The sequence below is a fragment of the Thamnophis sirtalis genome, unplaced genomic scaffold (assembly GCF_051295495.1).
Source record: "Thamnophis sirtalis isolate CommonGarterSnake01/CBP01778 unplaced genomic scaffold, rThaSir2_p1.2 scaffold_12, whole genome shotgun sequence".
NCBI lineage: Eukaryota > Metazoa > Chordata > Lepidosauria > Squamata > Natricidae > Thamnophis > Thamnophis sirtalis.
Window position 1 is genome coordinate 2798478 of NW_028261392.1, and position 19141 is coordinate 2817618.

Here is a 19141-nt window from a genome sequence, read left to right on the forward strand (position 1 = left end):
TCTTCTTTCTCTCTCTCCCTTTCTTTCTTTCTTTCTATCTCTTTTCCCTTTCTTTCTTCTTTTCATTCTTTCTTTTAATGACTTTTCTTTCCTTCTGACTTTCTTCTGTAACTCCCTCTCTTTCTCAATGGTGAGCCTCCCTCTCCTCTCCTTTCCTCTCTCCCTCGTCTTTCTCTGTATTTCAGTGGCGACCCTTCCTTCTTTGCCCCCTTCTCTCTATTCCCCTCACCCCAATCCCAGCTGGGTCCAAGCCCGCGGTGCCCCCTCCGACCCTCTGGCTGGGAAAGAGCCAGCTGGGCTGGCGGGCTCTCCTTCCAGGGTTGAGCGTCTCCCCGGCAGAGCCCAGCCCGGCCCTCAAAAACGTCGTCGGCGTTTCCGGGCGGAGGCGGTGCGTCGCCGGACCGCGTCCCCCAGGGCCCCCTTCCTCGTCCTCCTCCTCTGGCAGGCCATGCAGGCCCGGGTGGTGTCCCTGGGCAGGGCGGGCGGCGGCGGGGGTCCCTGCGTGGGCTCATCGGCTGCCCGCAGGGTCCGCCTCCTCCTGCAGCAGGTGGCCGGGCTGCGCGGCGGACTCCGGGCCTTGCACAGCGGACAAGGTGAGGCGGCCGACCGGGCAGCGGAGGAGGAGGAGGACGGGAGGCGGGGGGTGCAGAGACCCCGCAGGGCGTGGAGAGCCTGGGGGGGGGTTTGGCTGTCCCGGGGGAGATGGAAATGGGGGGAGGGGGCTTCTGGGGGAAAGGAAGGGGATGGTCTGCGATGGGGGGCTCAGAGAAAGGCTGGGGGGCGAGCCTCCCTCCCTCCCTTCCCTCTCTCCTTCCTTCTTTCCTTCCTTCTTTATTTCCTCCCTCTCTGGCTTTCTTTTGACTTTCTCTTTTTTCTTTTCTTTTCTTTCTTTCTTTTTTCTTTCTTTTCTGACTTTCTTTTTTTTTCTTTTTCTTTCTTTTCTTTCTTTTTCCTTCTTTTCTTTCTTTTTCTTTCTTTTCTTTCTTTTTCTTTGTTTCTTTCTTTTTCTTTCTTTTTCTTTCTTTCTCTTCTGGCTTTTGTAACTTTATCTCTCTCAACGATGACATTTCTTCTTTCCTTTCTTTTCTTTTCGACTTTCTGACTTTCTTTTTTTCTTTTCTTTTCTCTCCTTCTTTCTGACTTTCTCCTGTAACTTCCTCTCAACTGTGACCTTTCTTTCTTTCTTTCTTTCTTTCTTTCTTTCTTTCTTTCTTTCTTTCTTTCTTTTTTCTGACTTTCTTTTTCTTTCTTTCTTTCTTTCTTTCTTTCTTTTCATTCCTTCTTTCTGACTTTCTTCTGTAACTTTCTCTCAATGGTGACCTTTCTTTCTCTTTCTGATCTTTCATTCTTTTTCACTTCGTTCTGTAAATTTCTCTTTCTTTCATTGGTGGCCCTTCCTTCCTTCCTTCCTCCCTCTTCCCCCCCCTCCTCCTCTCTCTTTCTTTCTGACTTTTTGTTCTTTCTGACTTCCTTCTGTGACTTTTTCTCTCTCTCACTGGTGATCCTCCCTTCCCCCAGTTGATAGCAGATATAGAGATGGAGCATGAAAACTTCGAAAGTGGAGCACTATGTGCAGCTATTGGCCGTTGTGTGAACCAAAACTAGAAACATGACCTTAGGTGCCCCTTTGTGTGAAGAGGGCCAGTGTTCTCGGGACAGATGAAGAAACAGAGGAAGAAAGCTACAGTTGCCTTCTTAAAAAGAAACTAGCACAGGGAGAAAAAAAAAACATCTTATGCTTCTCACACTGAATTGATCCCATGATGAAACACAAATGACACAACACAGGCTGGGGCGTGCACCACGCGTAGGCTGAAATGTGGTTCTCCAACTGTGGGTTTGTGGTGACATGCCCACATGTCACAACAACTTTTGACATGCAGCATTCTTTTCCTCTTCCTGCTATACCCTGTTCTAAGTTAGCAGTTGTACACTTACTTTAATCTTTCATTATTGTCAATCACATGCTTCTTCGTGGCTTTCTGAGTGCCTGGGTCTCCACAGGGGGAGCGCAGAAGTGAGGATACCATGGCCTTCTTCCCTTCCATGTTTTTGCTCTCTGCACTGGGTCATTTCTCCATCGCTTCAAAGCTGTGACCCGCAGGGTCAAACTACTTATGAAAAGCCAAGGACCACAGAAAAGAGGCACAGAATATAAAATAGGCCAGACTAACTTGTCTACCTGATTGGAACTCAAATTTTCCTGAACAATTTTCTAAAACTACAGTCAGAATCAGAAGAGCTGGAAGAGACCTCGGAAGTCTCCCAATCAAACCCCTTACTCAAGTAGGAGACCCTCTACCATTTCACACAAGTGGTTGTCCAGTCTCTTCTTAAAAACCTCCAGTGATGGAGCAACCACGATTTCTGGTGGTTAATTGCACTAATTAATTGCACTGATTAATTGTCTTCACTGTTAGGAAGTTTCTCCTTTAATTCCAACTTGCTTCTCTCCTTCATTAGTTTCTTGTCTGGCCTTCGGGTGCTTTGGAGAATAGGTTGACCTCCCTCTTCTTTGTGGCAGCCCCTCAAATATTGAAATACTGCTATCATGTCACTATCATGTCCTTCTTTTCTCCAAACCCAAATCCTGCAACCCTTCTTCATCTGTTTTAGTCTCCAGTCCTTTAATCATCTTAGTTGCACTTTTTCAGTCTCAACAACTTTTTTTGCAATGTGGTGATCAAAACTGCATGTGGTACGTTTGGAATTAACATTCCCACACGGCATACAAATATAATGCAGGTAATCCTCGACTTACAACCATTCACTTAGTGGCCATTCAAAGTTACAATGGTTTGAAGTGACTTAGGACTCGTTTTTCACACTTAATAACCGTTGCAGCATTATGTGGTCACATAATGAAGATTCAGATGCTTGGCAACTGGCATGTACTTATGACGGTTGCAATGTCCCACAGTCACGTAATCTTTTGCAATCTTCTGATGAACGAAGTCAAGGGGGGAAAGCCAGATTCACTTAACAACTGGCTTTTTCACTTATCGACCACAGTGATTCACTGAACGACTGTGGCACGAAAGATTGTCAGATGGGGGCAAAACTCACTTAACAAATGTCTTACTTAACAACAGAAATGTCAGGCTCAATTATGGTTAATTGAATCAAGGACTGCCTGTACTTGTTATCCAGTTTGTGGATAAATACCTTTTTTATTTTATTTTTTAAACAGAAAAGATAACTTGTTCTTGTAGGACATGTTAAGTGGCTAGCAGAGTATTTGTGCCTATAGGTGAGCAATGATAAACAACTATTTTTTCTCCCTTTCAGGTGATACGGTTACTATTGGAGATGTGTCCTACAAAATCAGAAAGCCCAAAAATCCAGAACTGGTCCCTGTGAACTACAGTAAGAAACAGCATGCTCTTAAAATTAATCTCAAAGTAAAAGTCTAGTCTAGTGATTCTCGATCCGTGGTCTGCAAAACCTCTGGGGGGACTGTGATGATATCACAGCAGTGGTGGGATTCAGCCAGTTCGCACCTGTTCGGGAGAACTGGTTGGTAACTTTCTAAGAAGTTCGGAGAACCAGTTATTGGAAGAAATCTTATTTTGGTTTTTTTCCGCTTCACAGGGCTAATCCTGTAAGGAAGGCAGGAAGGAAACATCCTGGTGTTGTTTCTAGCCTCATCTTTATTGCCCTGCTTACAGAAACTGCCTCCCCAGTTAACCCTTATTACCATTGTAGCAACTAAGGCAAAGTGCCCATCGACCCTGAGTGACATTGACTTGGCCACACCCACATGATCCCATGACCACCGAGCCCCACCTACCCAGCTGGTCATTAGGGCAGAGAACTGGTTGGTAAATTATTTGAAACCCACCACTGCATCACAGGTTGTGTGCGAAGGCTTGAAAAAAATGTTGATTTTAAATCTTGAGTTAAGTCTTGGGAATCCATGGCTACAAACAGTGTCCGTGGTGAAGAAGTGTCAAGAATCACTGGTCCAGCTAAATACATTTTATTGCAGAAACATAGTACGGAAAATATCAAGACTTACAGAAATGTTGCTCCACCATAAATAAAATCGACAATATTCCACTGGTTACCAAACTCCAGTTTAACGTAAGCAGCATTTCAGTCTTCTAAAATGTCATGCAGAAAAATATACAGCTAGTCCTCGACTTACGACCTCAATTAAGCCCAAAATACCTGTGGTTGAGCGAGACATTTGTTAAGGGAGTTTTGCCCTGTCTTACGACCTTTCTTGCCACCGTGGTAAAGCGAATCATTGCAGTTGTAAAGCCCCCGACTTTGCTGGTTAGAAGGTTGCAAAATTTGACACACGACCCCCTGAGACACTGAAACTGTCATAAGTACATGACAGTTGCCAACCCTCTGAATTTTGATCACGTGATCATGATGGTTGTAAGTGTGAAAAATGTTTGTAAGTCACTTTTTTTCCAGTGCCGTTGCAACTTTGAACAGTCAGTAAATGAACTGTCGTAAGTCAAGGACTTCTGTTGATAATGCATTGGGACTCCAACAAAACCCTCTTAATTGTTTTATTCATACCGTAGCTACAGTTAAAATGAGTTTTGTAACCCCTATTCAAGTGACCTATCCTTGTGAATATATATAATAATTAATACTTTTAACAATCCCATCGAATTAAAGCGGGCAATTTCATTAGTTACAGTGCATTGCTTTTTTTAAAAAAAAACAACCCTCATTTACTCACATGTCACTCTTTTCTTTAAATGTGACAGTTTAAATAAGAATTTCCTCGTAATCTCTATAAACCAGATTACAGAGATTAGCAATTCCTTTAATGCAGATGTTGGCTCACAAAATGTAGTTCACTATTGGCTAAGGGAAGCTTTTAAGGTTTTCATTCTGTAGAGCACTCCCAACAAAATAAACACTGTCGAAGAATTATTTGTTTTCCTGGCTCCGGTTGCCAAATTTTTCAGTACTGTATATAGAATAAGATTTTAGAGGCAGATTTTGATTGATTGATTATGTGCTATCAAATTGTTTTCAGTTCCCAACGATCACATAGATATATTTCCTGCGTGACAGGTTAGAGGGAGGGCATTCACACAAAGCACCCATTTAACAAATTACTACTTTCAAAAGCTGAGGTGGCGCAGTGGTTAAATGCAGGACTGCAGGCTACTTCAGCTGACTGCAGTTCTGCAGTTCGGCTGTTCAAATCACACCGGCTCAGGGTTGACTCAGCCTTCCATCCTTCCGAGGTGGGTAAAATGAGGACCCGGATTGTTGTTGGGGGCGATATGCTAACTCTGTAAACCGCTTAGAGAGGGCTGAAAGCCCTATGAAGCGGTATATAAGTCTAACTGCTATTGCTATTGCTATAAAACAATTAAACTTGTTTGGGTTTGTTCCACCAATTTACGCATAATGATAAAAATGGATTAGCTTGAATCTGATACCATTAGTGGAACTTGAAGACAGATATACAGTAATAAACCATTTTGGATGTTCATGCTTGTAGTTCAGGAATCTTAGAAATATTAATATCTATTTCTGCGTTTATAATGCAATATAATATCGGAGAGAGAAAAATGAAGTGCTTTTTGTTTTAAATGCTCCATGTTTAAATATCAGAGTTTTTAAAATCAAGCCTGATGGTAATGATTTTAACAACAATAAAAAACCCACAATTTTACTGGGGGAACTCGGGAAGTTTGTGTCAATTTTAGGTGTTAGTTTTAAATAGCTTGTGTTTATTTAATAGCAATAGCAGTTATATACCGCTTCATAGGGCTTTCAGCCCTCTCTAAGCGGTTTACAGAGTCAGCATATCGCCCCCAACAACAATCCGGGTCCTCATTTTACCCACCTCGGAAGGATGGAAGGCTGAGTCAACCCTGAGCCAGTGAGATTAGAACCGCCGAACTGCAGGACTGCAGTCAGCTGAAGTAGCCTGCAGTGCTGCATTTAACCACTGCGCCACCTCGGCTTAATGTAAGACTGAGTCTTAATGTAAGACTCAGTTACATTAAATGTATCTTATATAATTCCAATTTGATTTTAGTTTTAGATTTTGCTTTGCTGAACTCTGCAAATAAAAGCAAGGAGAATCATTGTTATGAGTTTTCTTAAAATGATTTTTTTTTAAAGATTGCTGAGGAGGGGAGGGGAGGAGGGCTGTTGAAATGAAAAAAGGATAAATATATGGAAGAACAGCTGAAAGAGGAAATATTTTTATTGGTACTTCAACTGCATCAGTGAATTCTATAAATAAATTCAGCTAAATATTTGTGAACGTAAGCGGTGCCCATGAGCCGTTCTGTGAGACGCAAATAAAGGATTAAAATTCTAGATTAAATATTAGGTAAATGAAGATAAGTAAGAGGTAGTAAATGCATTTGGGGGTTTAACAAGCTATCCCCTTAAATCCTTGGAGTATTCTTGTTTTCAGAATAGCATTTGCGTTATTTATTCTGTTCTGTTCTTCATGGAATATTGTTTTGAGTTGAGTTTCTATTTTAAGCATTTCTTAAGTTTGATCCAATTTCTTTCCTTCAAACTGTAGCTAAAATAGAAAGAGCTGAACTTAACTAATTTACTACCAGCGTTCAGCTATATTGCAAAATAAATAAATAAAAACAAATTGGTATTGGCATTGTAACACTTTAGCAATTTAAAAACGTACTGGATTAAGACTTGAGAGTTATAAGATAAGATAACTTTATGCAGGCGCAATGGCGCAAATTAAAAATGAGATTCTGTAGCCTGCTCTCCAAAGTGCGCACACACTTAACACACATGTAGATATGCTCCGTACATACCGGTACATACCACGATGGCGCAGTGGTTGGAGTGCAGTACTGCAGGCTACTTCTGCTGATCACCGGCGGCCAGCAGTTTTGCCAGTTGGAATCTCACCAGGCTCAAGGTTGACTCATGCAAGGAAAAAACAGTGTGGAAGAAGAATAGTGTTGTAGAACAGGGGGCGACTTGGGAGTAAGGCCACAGGTGGACGATGAATGGCATCTCCCAGAGGAAATAAAAGAGGAGCAAAAGGGGAGTGGAGTTTGCAGGAGACTATTACCGTATTTTTCGGAGTATAAGACGCACCTCTACCTACCTATCTATCATCTATCTATCATCTCTTTCTCTCATCTATCCATTATCTATCATCTATCTATCTATCTATCTATCTATCTATCTATCTATCTATCTATCTATCAATCAATCATCTGTCTGTCTAAAACATCTTTCTATCTTATCATCTGTCTGTCTATCATCTCTCTCTCTCGTCATGTTCATGTAGTGTGTATTGGAGGCGGTGACCCTTTGAGATCTGTATGCAACGAAATTTTATTTTATGTATGCCGATTAGTGTACATTCAAAGTGACAATGAATTTATTCTAAGACAGTGCGAGGATATAAAACAAATTCTTTTTAAAATTTCTTAAGTGGGACGCAAGCGACGGCCTTTCCTTTAGTTTCAGATTCTCTGGCTCAGTCTGTGATTCAGCATCTAAGATGGATCATGCAGAAGGATCTGCTGGGACAAGATGTTTTCCTGATTGGGCCTCCGGGACCACTTCGACGTTCCATCGCCATGCAATACCTGGTAAGCTTTGGGAGGCAACTTCTGGAGGCAAGATGTTGCACTGATTAATTGTTCTCACTGTCTGGAAATTCCTCCTTAGTTCTAAGTTGCTTCTCTCCTTGATTAGTTTCCACCCATTGCTTCTTGTCCTGCCCTCAGGTGCCTTGGAGAATAGCTTGACTCCCTCTTCTTTGGGGCAACCCCTGAGAGATTGGAAGACTGCTATCCTGTCTCCCCTGGTCCTTCTTTTCATTAAACTAGACACACCCAGTTTCTGAAATTGTTCTTTCAGCCTTAGATTCATTCAGTGGCTTTTCAGAATTGTGCTGCATTGAATTGTTTGGGGTTAAATTCTGCAGCTTAGAAATATGTTTCTCATCCAATTTAATTCCACTTTCTGTAGGAATTGACCAAACGAGAGGTGGAATATATGGCACTTTCAAGGGACACAACCGAAACCGATCTCAAACAGCGAAGGGAAATCCGAGCCGGCACCGCCTACTACATTGATCAGGTGAGTAGCAGTAACAACCTCAGCTCTGGGCCCTTTGGGATTTATTGATTAAAACTCCCAAAATGTGTACATCTAAACTAAACTTAAATACACCTAAACTTAAATAAATACATCCAAACTAAATTTAAATAAATACATCTAAACTAAACTAAACTTAAATAAATTAATCTAAAATAAAATAAATAAGTAAATACATCTAAACTGAACTTAAATACATCTAAACTAAATTTAAATAAATTAATCTAATCTAAACTAAAATAAATGAATACATCTAAATTAAACTTAAATACATCTAAACTAAATTTATATACATTTAAACTTAAATAAATAAATGAATACATCTAAACTAAACTAAAATAAATTAATCTAATCTCAACTAAAATAAATAAATGCATCTAAATTAAACTTAAATACATCTAAACTAAACTTAAATACATTTAAACTTAAATAAATAAATACATCTAAACGGAACTTAAATAAATAAATCTAATCTAAACTTAAATAAATAAATACATCTAAACTAAACTTAAATACATCTAAACTAAACTTAAATACATCTAAACTTAGATAAATAAATCCATCTAAACTGAACTTAAATAAATTAATCTAATCTAAACTTAAATAAATAAATAAATCCATCTAAACTAAAATCCATCTAAACTAAACTTAAATAAATACCTCTAAACTTAAATAAATAAATACATCTAAACTAAACTTACATCAAAGCTAAACTAAACTTAAATACATCCAAACTAAACTTAGTTAAATAAATAAATCCATCTAAACTAAATTAAACTAAATCCATCTAAACTAAATAAATAAATCTATAAACTGAACTAATAAATAAATGTGAACTAAACTTAATTAAATAAATTAAACTAAACGGAACTTAAATAAATGAATACATCTATCAGATAGATAGATGGATGGATGGATGGATTGATGGATGGATTGATGAAATGATGGATTGATTGATTGATTTCTCTTTTCCTCCGTTCTTAATCTGGATTGTAGGGTGGAGGTAAACCGAAGGCTTTCCTGCCAGCTTTTTGGAGGTCTCTTCGCGAACGGTGTCCATCTGTTGGGTGCTGATTCTGTTTTGCTTCCTCAGTGTGCGGTGCGGGCCGCGACGGAAGGCCGGATCCTGGTCCTGGAAGGCTTGGAGAAGGCGGAGCGCAACGTCCTGCCGGTTTTGAACAATTTGCTGGAGAACCGGGAGATGCAGCTGGAGGACGGCCGTTTCCTCATGTCGGCCGAACGTTACGATAAACTGCTGAAGGTAAGCAGGAGCCTCCGGCTTTTCTTCAAGGTTGACAGCCAAGAATGTGGCAGGGACTTCGCGGAGCTGCGCAAACTTTGCCAAAGGAATGCATAACCTTCAGAAAGTTTATTTTATACGCAGGTTGTCATTTAGCCAGGCCTTACAGCTGGATTGCTTTTAACCCCAGTGGCCTCTCTCGCTTTCCATCTGTTTCCCTGAATGCCAGCGCCACGTGCACCTTTAGCAGGCATTGATGTACACCGAGAAAGGAGACTGTTTGTAGCTCAGGGTTGAAACGAGGGGTCCTCGGTGCTCCCTGAACCTGGGAGTTTTCTTGCCGATGATTCATGACCTAACCCCCTGTATTTTCCGGAGTATAAGACGCACCAAGATTTTGAAGAGGTAAAATTAAAAAAAACAAAAAGTTTTTACACTCTGCAGGCCTCCCAAACCCTCTGCACCAGTGGTGGGCTTCAAAAAATTTTGGGAACCTCTTCTGTAGGTGTGGCCTGCTTTCTGGGTCCACTAGTGGAACCTCTTCTAACCGGTTCGGTAGATTTGACGAACCGGTTCTACCGAATAGGTGTGAACTGGTAGGAACCCACCTCTGCTCTGCATGCCTCATTTTTTGTGAGAAGTGCTCCTGGGAGCTGGGAGGGGGGAGCCAAAAATGGGCAAAAAATGGCCCATTTTTCGTGAAAACGGGCCCATTTTTCATAAAAAAACAGGGCATGCATCAACTTTAGGAGGCTTGTAGAATGCTGCGGGGGGCAAAAACAGGCAAAAAATGGCCCATTTTTCATCTGCCTCACTGATGTCTGACTCTGAAGGCAGCTAACAACTGTCGGGCGGCCCTGGCCCCCTCTCTGCCTCCGACGCAGAGCCATCATCAGAGCCTCCCCGAGACTCCAGGACTGGCCCAGGTTCCTCCCTAACCTCCTCACTGTCCGACTCTGCTGCCAGCTTCGCTGGCCACTGGCGGGCCACAACACCATCTGAACGCAGTTGTTTTCTTGAAGATGTTTCATTACCCAACTAGGTAACATCATGACGACTAGTAGGGTGCAGGGTTTGCCGAGATGGAGAGGAGGAGGAGGAGGAGGCAGTGGCTTATGGGGTCCTTGGTACCCTCTGAACTCAGTTGTTTTCTTGCAGACATTTCATTACCCAACTAGGTAACATCATCATTACTAGAAGGCTGTGGGGTTTGCCAAGGAGGAGGAGACAGTGGCTTATGGGGTCCTTGGTACCCTCTGAAATCAGTTGTTTTCTTGCAGACGTTTCATTACCCAAATAGGTAGCATCATCAGTACATGCCTTCACTAGATTGTCTACCCCTGAAGTTCACTGCTGAATTATAATAATAATAATTTAAAAACAGTTTTGTTATTATATCACTTGTGTTTTAGGAGCACGACAGAGAATCTCTGGATGCTTGGAGGATCGTTAGAGTCAGCGAAGATTTCAGGGTGATTGCTCTGGGGCTCCCTGTACCGCGATATTTGGGCAACCCATTAGACCCGCCGCTGCGATCTCGGTTTCAGGCCCGAGACGTTTATTATTTACCCTTCAAGGTAAGGAAACGTTGCAAGGTTTAATTTTAAAGTGTTGGCCGAGGCGCACGTATTTCTTAGCGGCCAATCCATTAATTTAAAACAAAAACTGTGCTGAAGATTAAAAGGGATTTGATTTTCTAAAACTCAGCACTTTGGCCTAAAAGACTGCATAGCAAGCACTTTGAGTCAGCACTAAACCCAGGTCCAACCCGTTAAAACCTAAGATTATTATATCCTGGAACAGAATCGGCCACAATTCTGCCCAAAAAGATTTTGTACAATCATCTGTGTTGCGTTTCCTTTCAGGACCACCTATCACAACTGTACTTTATTGGAAATAACGTTTCAACGGAAAGGTAAACATCGGATTTCTGCACGAATGTTCTTAAAATTGACTTTTAAATTTGTCTTTTCCGCCTCTCTGTCTGTAGCCCTGAAGCACCTCTTAAAAGTTGTAGTGGAATTTAAATATTTGTAATAGGATGACAAGAACTCTCTGTAATAAAACTGAAACCTGAAATCTTTAATCGGCCTCAGCTTGAAATTCTGATGGTGTGAGACTGTGTTGTGTTTGCAAGTAGCAACGTTCTGATTTAAATCACTAAACGGTTTGACAGTGTTGTGGGAATTAGTTGTTTAGCAGAGTTATGGAATTGGGTGGGGGGGGGCATCTTTATGTCTAGTTTAGAGTGCTGGTGATGGATTGGAAGGCAAGGGCGGGTGGGAATGGCCTCGTAGCATTGTTGGTTCCCGGGAGACATTGCTCCCCTCCTCAAGGACACCCAGAGCAGGTGCCACAGCGTGGCCGGCTGGTTCCCAAAACAAAAAGAACAGAGGCAATTGGTGGGCGTGATGTGACTGTGGGTGGCCTGTGGGGAAAGAGAAAATGAACCATGCCTGCTTTCGCACGGGAAGCTCAGAGTTGGTTCTGCTTCTTCGGTGCCAACCTGGATTTTTTTTCGGTAAAGTTTTATACTCTTGGAAAAATAACATCCCAGGAGTTTCTTTTGCCCAGGTTCGCCTGGTGCACCAGTTGCGTCCCTACCTGAACCGGGAGGCCCTCACAACAGTCACTCGTGCCCTTGTGACCTCTAGACTGGACTACTGCAACGTGCTCTACATGGGGCAGCCCTTGAAGAGCATTCGGAGACTTCAGCTTGTCCAGAATGCAGCCGCGCGAGCGATCGTGGGTGCACCTCGGTTCACCCACATAACACCTATCCTCCGCGAGCTGCACTGGCTGCCTATTGGTCTCCGGATACGCTTCAAGGCGCTAGTCGTCACTTATAAAGCCCTTCATGGTATTGGACCTGGGTACTTGAGAGACCGCCTGCTGCCAATTACCTCCAATAGACCGATTAGATCCCACAGATTAGGCCTCCTCCGGGTTCCATCCGCCAGCCAGTGTCAACTGCCGACTACCCGGAGGAGAGCCTTCTCTGTGGCTGCTCCGACCCTCTGGAACGAACTCCCCGTGGAGATTCGAACCCTCACCACCCTCCAGGCCTTCCGCAAAGCCCTTAAAACCTGGCTATTCCGACAGGCCTGGGGCTAAAGAGCTTGTGTGTTTTTAAATTGTGTACTGTTATGTTCATTTTTTACCCCCTGTCTGTACCCCTTCCCTGACTGAATTGTGAGCCGCCCTGAGTCCAAGAGCGGCATATAAATGAAATAAATCCAATCCAATCCAATTCTTTTCCTGGATTCGCCAACCGAACAGTTGACACTTACCTGTCCCAAGTTTTGTCTGATTTAAAAGGCTGTTTGAAACGATTGCAAGCGTGCAAGTTAAATTGGTCCAAGGGAATGACGGGTCGTTTTATTTCTAGAATCTCACAGCTCTTGTCCTTCGCCATGACGCTCTGCACCCAAGAATCGTCTTCGCTGGGCCTTCCCGATTTCCCGCTAGACAGCCTGTCCTCTGCTGTGCAGGTCCTGGTAGGTCTATGCGCATAAGATAGTCCTCAACTTACAAAATTTCATTTAGTGACCGTTCAAAGTTTGTTGTAAGTTTTTTTGCAACAAACCACTTCATAATCTCCCCAGTCAATACAGTATTTTAGGTTCAACATATTCTTTTTTTTCTTAATGGAACTTATCTAAACATTTGTCCCAAAGGTGCTTTTTTCAAGAAGCAACTGGATAAGAGCCTGTGGCCTAATGGCTAAGAAGTTGCCTAGTATGTAATATAGCCCAGGTTCAAATCCCAGTAAGGGTATGGCTAGCTGATGAGAGCTAAATAGCTTGAAATAGATCTATACTAGTCTCCCTTTTAAGTTAATAGAGCCGAGGTGGCGCAGTGGTTAGGGTGCAGTACTGCAGGCCACTTCAGCTGACTGCTATCTGTAGTTCGGCTGTTCAAATCTCACCGGCTCAGGGTTGACTCAGCCTTCCATCCTTCCGAGGTGGGTAAAATGAGGACCCGCATTGTTGTTGGGGACAATATGCTGACTCTGTAAACTGCTTAGAGAGGGCTGAAAGCCCTATGAAGCGGTATATAAGTCTAACTGCGATTGCTATTGCTACTTCCTTGTTTTTCACCTTTCACTTCTCACCCAAGAAGCTTCTTCAGCTCTGATAGGTTTGGTGAACGCTTCCAATTCCTGTGTTTTGGTCTTGACCCAAGCATCGTCCACATTCAGAGCTGAAGAAGCTTCTTGGATGAGAAGCGAAACGTCTTCAAAGAAAAAACAGACAGTTGGAAAAAAAAGCACCTTTGGGACAACTTGGCTAAAGGTTCGTACAGACCTTTGATTTCCCAGGCCGTTTACGGCGGTGGGTGGATGCATTAAAGTTAAATCTTCATTCGAGGTTTGGATTGTTTTCTTAGATTTACAACCTTGGCATAATTCTACAAACTCCGATTGCTGACTTTTAAGATTGAGATACACAGTTATACCAACTGGGTGTGATGTAGCTCTGAAAAATACTACCCAAAAGGAAGACGAGGGGAAGGAGAAGAGACACACAAACACACATTCATTCATTCAAGGGTCTCCTGCTTGAGCAGGGGGCTGGACTAGAAGACCTCCAAGGTCCCTTCCAGATTCTATTCTATTCCACTCCACTCCACTACGATCTGTTTTGTTCTTTTCTTTTCTATTCTATTCTATTCTATTCTACTCTACTCTACTCTACTCTTACTGTACTCTATTTCTATTTCTGTCCTCTCCTCTCCTACTGTTCTGTTCTGTTCTACTCTACTCTACTCTACTCTACTCTACTCTACTCTACTCCTATTTTACTCTACTCTTACTGTACTCTATTTCTATTTCTGTCCTCTCCTCTCCTACTATTCTGTTCTGTTCTACTCTACTCTACTCTACTCTACTCCTATTCTACTCTACTCCTACTGTACTCTATTTCTATTTCTGTCCTCTCCTCTCCTCTCCTACTATTCTGTTCTGTTCTACTCTACTCTACTCTACTCTACTCTACTCTACTCTACTCTACTCTACTCCTATTCTACTCTACTCCTACTGTACTCTATTTCTATTTCTGTCCTCTCCTCTCCTATTATTCTATTCTGTTCTACTCTACTCTACTCTACTCTACTCTACTCTACTCTACTCTACTCTACTCTACTCTACTCTACTCTACTCTATTTCTATCCTATCCTACTATTCATCTTTCCTAATCTCGAGTGATGTTTCTCCTCCAAGCTGCCAGAGACTTGGAATCTCGGCAAACAAACTTTACAATGTAACCTTGGAAGTTTGCAAATACTTAACCAGAGGACATGGATTAGTTCTTCTCCTGGGTATAAGGGTCTTATTTTCGTTTTTCATTTTATTTTTCTTCTTTAGAATTCCTTTCCTATGATGTCACTGCAACATATCATCCACTGGCTTTATCCATATAATGTTTTGCTAGGAAAGGAAGGCCAGACAGCTGTTGAAGACGCCTTAAAAGTAAGTGTTTAATGGCTTGTTACACCCACCAATTAGAAAAAGGTGCTAGGAAAACTTAATTCAGCCTAGAGAGAATATCCCTTCCGTTCCTCGATCTCTATTTTCTTGATTTGTGGAAAATTTTAACATGTTGGAATATAGCAGCCCATGGGTTATTAGAACTCTAATATGCAGATGGGTTTTTTTTTCCCTTTTTTGTTTTTGTTTTTTCGTTGTTGGGTGTATGTGTTGTCTATGTAATAAAAATAAAAGAAAATTATTAAAAAAAAAACCCATCTCCTTTGGCGATAAAAGATGAAAATTACTTAAGAAAATTACATCAGGGCCGCAGCCCAGAATTTCCCTGGCCGCCTATAACCCTCGTGTTGCCATCAACGCTCCTTTGATCTCAAAAGATGAACTTTATGCCTGGTTTTAAATTTACCAAGTGATTCCTCGTCTACGTGACGAGACAAATTTCCAAGCTGAGGACTTATTGTGGTGTGTTTGCTTTTCTTCAAAGGAGCAAATTTAAGCCCAATAAAACCTAGCTCACGTTCTGAAAGAGGAAAAAAATGTATTTAACTTAACTTGTAGCCATTGCTTTTTCACCTCAAAGATGCAAAAGAAATAAATAAATGTATCTATTCTTTCATAGCGATTTGAACTCCAAGATTCCGGAAAATTTTCTCTTCCTACAAACGTTATAAGTGTGAAGAAAAAGGAGGAGGAGGAGGACAAAAGTTTGCAGGCTGATGTGACCATCTCGATAGGCGGAGAAGCTGTGACATTCCAGGTAATTATTTAAAAGTTTAATGTGAAGAAAAGATTATTTGATTATTTGCCCTCCCTCCATTCATTCATTCATGCATTCATTCATCTCCCTTCCTGTTCTTTTAGATGAATAAAGGAAGGGAACATCACAATACCCATCCCCCCAAAATCAAAATTTGGGACATACATCATATATAATCAGAATTCTATTCTGATTTTGACTGGAACATTTTAATTATTCCAGTCAAAATCAGAATGGAATTTAGCTTCCTTCCTTCCTTCCTTTCTTCCTTCCCTCCTCCTTCCTTCCTTCCTTCCTTCCTTCCTTCCTTCCTTCTTCTTTCATGACTCTGTCAGTGGTGAGCCTTTCCTTCCTTCCTTCCTTCCTTCCTTCCTTCCTTCCTTCCTTCCTTCCTTCCTTCCTTCCTTCCTTCCTTCCTCCCTCCCTCCCTCCCTCCCTCCCTTCCTTCCCTCCCTCCTTCCTTCCTTTCTTCCTTCCCTCCTCCTTCCTTCCTTCCTTCCTTCTTCTTTCATGACTCTGTCAGTGGTGATCCTTTCCTTCCTTCCTTCCCTCCCTCCCTCCTTCCTTCCTTCCTTCCTTCCTTCCTTCTTTCATGACATTCTGTCAGTGGTGATCCTTCCTTCCTTCCTTCCTTCCTTCCTTCCTTCCTTCCTTCATGACTTTCTGTCAGTGGTGATCCTTCCTTCCTTCCTTCCTTCCTTCCTTCCTTCCTTCATGACTTTCTGTCAGTGGTGATCCTTCCTTCCTTCCTTCCTTCCTTCCTTCCTTCCTTCCTTCCTTCTTTCATGACATTCTGTCAGTGGTGATCCTTCCTTCCTTCCTTCCTTCCTTCTTTCATGACTTTCTGTCAGTGGTGATCCTTCCTTCCTTCCTTCCTTCCTTCCTTCCTTCCTTCCTTCCTTCCTTCCTTCCTTCCTTCCTTCCTTCTTTCATGACATTCTGTCAGTGGTGATCCTTCCTTCCTTCCTTCCTTCCTTCCTTCCTTCCTTCCTTCTTTCATGACTTTCTGTCAGTGGTGATCCTTCCTTCCTTCCTTCCTTCCTTCCTTCCTTCCTTCCTTCCTTCCTTCCTTCCTTCATGACTTTCTGTCAGTGGTGATCCATCCTCCCTCCCTCCCTCCCTCCCATCCATCTATATCGCCTCCCTTTCCTCCTTCCTTCCCTTCTCCCTTCCTGCCTTCCATCTGCCTCCCTCCTTCCCTTCCTAAATTTCTTCAATAAAGAAAAGCCCAGAACCTGGCCAATGAGGTCAATGGGATGAAGAACAACAACAACAACAACAACAAAAATGGGACAGCAATGTCACTTTGTGAGCAAAGAGTTGAAGGTCAATTGTTGGTGAGCGTTCGGCCCCACACCTTAGGGGTCCCTTCCACGGCAATAGCCTTCCTTTTTTTCCCCAGGTCCCTGCTGGGACTCATCTCTCCGGCCAGAGTGCTGGGGCCGAGGGCTTCGTCCGGACCTCCAGCCACGAGCAGCTCTTGGCCCAAATGATGCAATCCCACCTGGTGAAGGACCTCTGCCTGATTGGACAGAAGGTGAGGACTGTGTCAGGACTCAGCCTGGGTCCAAAGGCTTCCGGTGGCTTCTCCGGTTGAAAGGCTTGCGTGCCTCGACCGTCCCCCGAACTCCCTCCTCTCCCTTCTCTCCTCCGGCAGGGCTGCGGCAAAACCGTGGTGGCCAAAGCCTTTGCGGCCCTCTTGGGATACAACATCGAACCCATCATGCTCTACCAGGTAACTTCTGACCGTGGGGAAATTGTACCACGTCTCTCCAGCCTTGGCCATTCGTTCTCTCTCCCCCCCCCTCTCTCCTTCCCTCCCTTTGTCTTTCTCTCCTGCTCTCTCTCACCATCTCACCCTCCCTCCTTCCCTCCCACTTTCCCTCTCCCTCCTTCTCTCTCTTTCCCTCTTTCTCTGCTTCTCTTTCTCCCTCCTTCCTCTTTTCTTCTCCTCTCTCCTTCCCTACCTCTTTCTCTCTCTCCCTCCCTCCTTATCTTTCTCTCTCTGTCTTTCTCTCCCTCTCTCTCTCTCCTTCCCTCTCTCCCTCCCTCCTTCCCTTCCTCTTTCTCTCTGTCCCTCTCTCCTTCCCTCCCTTTGTCTCTCTCCCGCTCTCTCTCACCATCTCCCTCCCTCCTTCCCTCCCCACTTTCCCTCTTCCTCCTTCTCTTTCTCTCTCTTTCTCTCTCCCTCTCTTTCTCCCTCCTTCCTCTTTTCTTCTCCCTCTCTCCCCCTCTCCTTCCCTACCTCTTTCTCTCTCTCTCTCCCACTCTCCCTCCCTCCTTCTCTTTCTCTCTCTCTCTGTCTTTCTCTCCCTCTCTCTGTGTGTCTTTCCCTCCCTCCCTCCTTCTTTCTCTCTCTCTGTCCTTCTCTCTCTCCCTCCCTCCCCTTTTCCCTCTCTCTTTCTCTCACTCACTCTTTCTCTCCCCTCTCCTTCTCTCCCTCCTTCTCTTTCTCTCCATCCCTCTCCCTCTGTCTTTCCCTCTCTCCCTCCCTCCTTCCCTGTCTCTTTCTCTCTCGCGCTCTTTCTCCCTATCTCTCGCCTTTCTTCCCTTTCTCTTTCTCTCCTCCTGTGTGTCTCTCTCACTCTCACCCTCTTTCTCTCTTGTTCTCTCCCCCCCTTTCTCTTTCTCTCTCACACCCTCTCTCTCTCTCTTCCTCCTTCCTTCCCCTCCTCTCTCCTGCACTTGATGTTGGGAAAGAGAATAATAAAATCTAGGTGTCTCTCTCGGGCCCTTTGCCTGAAGGATGGGACTTTCAGCTATATGAACAGTCCTCACTGTCCGACCACTCTGGAGCCCAACCTCTCTGCCGGGGGGCTGTTCTTGTTACCCGCAGGATATGACAGCGCGAGACCTTCTGCAGCAAAGGTACACGCTCCCCAGCGGGGACACCTCCTGGAGACCTTCCCCCCTGGTCACCGCTGCCCTCCAGGGGAAGCTGGTCATCCTGGACGGCCTTCACCGAGTCAACCCAGGCACCCTAGCTGTCCTCCAAAGGTACCCCAGCAGCGGTGGTGGTGGTGGTGGTGGGGCTTTGTGGAGTGTTAACGAAGGGAGGGAGGCATTTTGGGCCCTGGGCACCCTCGAGGGCCACGTTCGCATGTCCGCCTTTGAAGAGGAACAACGGAGGCGCGTGCAGAAGATGGTTTTCTTGCAGGCGTTTCATGACCAAACTAGGTAATGTCATCAGTGCTAGAGGGAGGGGGAGGAAGATTGTGGGGTCCTTGGTGCCCTCTGAGCTTGGTGGTTTTCTTGCCCATGTTGCATGATCCATACTAGGTAACGTCATCACTAGCACTGATGATGTTACTCAGTTGGGTCATGAGACGCCTGCAAGAAAGCAACCAAGCTCAAGAACCACAAAGTTCTCCTCCTCCTCTTCCTCCTCCGCTTCCTCCTCCTCCCTGGAAACCCCATTCCCTTCTGGCACTGATGATGTTGCCTAGTTAGGTCATTAAATGTCTGCAAGAAGACAGCCAAGCACAGAGAGCACCAAGGTCCCCATATTCCTCTCCTCCTCCTCCTCCTCCTCCTCCTCCTCCTCCTCCTCCTCCTCCTCCTCCTCCTCCTCCTCCTC

The 19141-nt window shown here is 43.8% G+C and overlaps 1 protein-coding gene across 1 annotated transcript in view; it reads left to right on the top strand.

Moving 5' to 3' along the window:
* The first annotated feature begins 418 nt into the window (after positions 1 to 418).
* The window catches only part of VWA8 (von Willebrand factor A domain containing 8), an 89579-nt gene continuing 70856 nt past the window's right edge, over positions 419 to 19141 (top strand). The window contains 13 exon segments of the mRNA XM_087726748.1: positions 419 to 593; positions 3289 to 3366; positions 7438 to 7568; positions 7951 to 8061; positions 9173 to 9340; positions 10732 to 10896; positions 11185 to 11234; positions 12708 to 12816; positions 14685 to 14789; positions 15427 to 15564; positions 16967 to 17101; positions 17222 to 17299; positions 18401 to 18561. Of these exon segments, the coding sequence (XP_087582874.1) occupies positions 449 to 593; positions 3289 to 3366; positions 7438 to 7568; positions 7951 to 8061; positions 9173 to 9340; positions 10732 to 10896; positions 11185 to 11234; positions 12708 to 12816; positions 14685 to 14789; positions 15427 to 15564; positions 16967 to 17101; positions 17222 to 17299; positions 18401 to 18561 (1574 nt within the window). The 5' untranslated portion in view covers positions 419 to 448.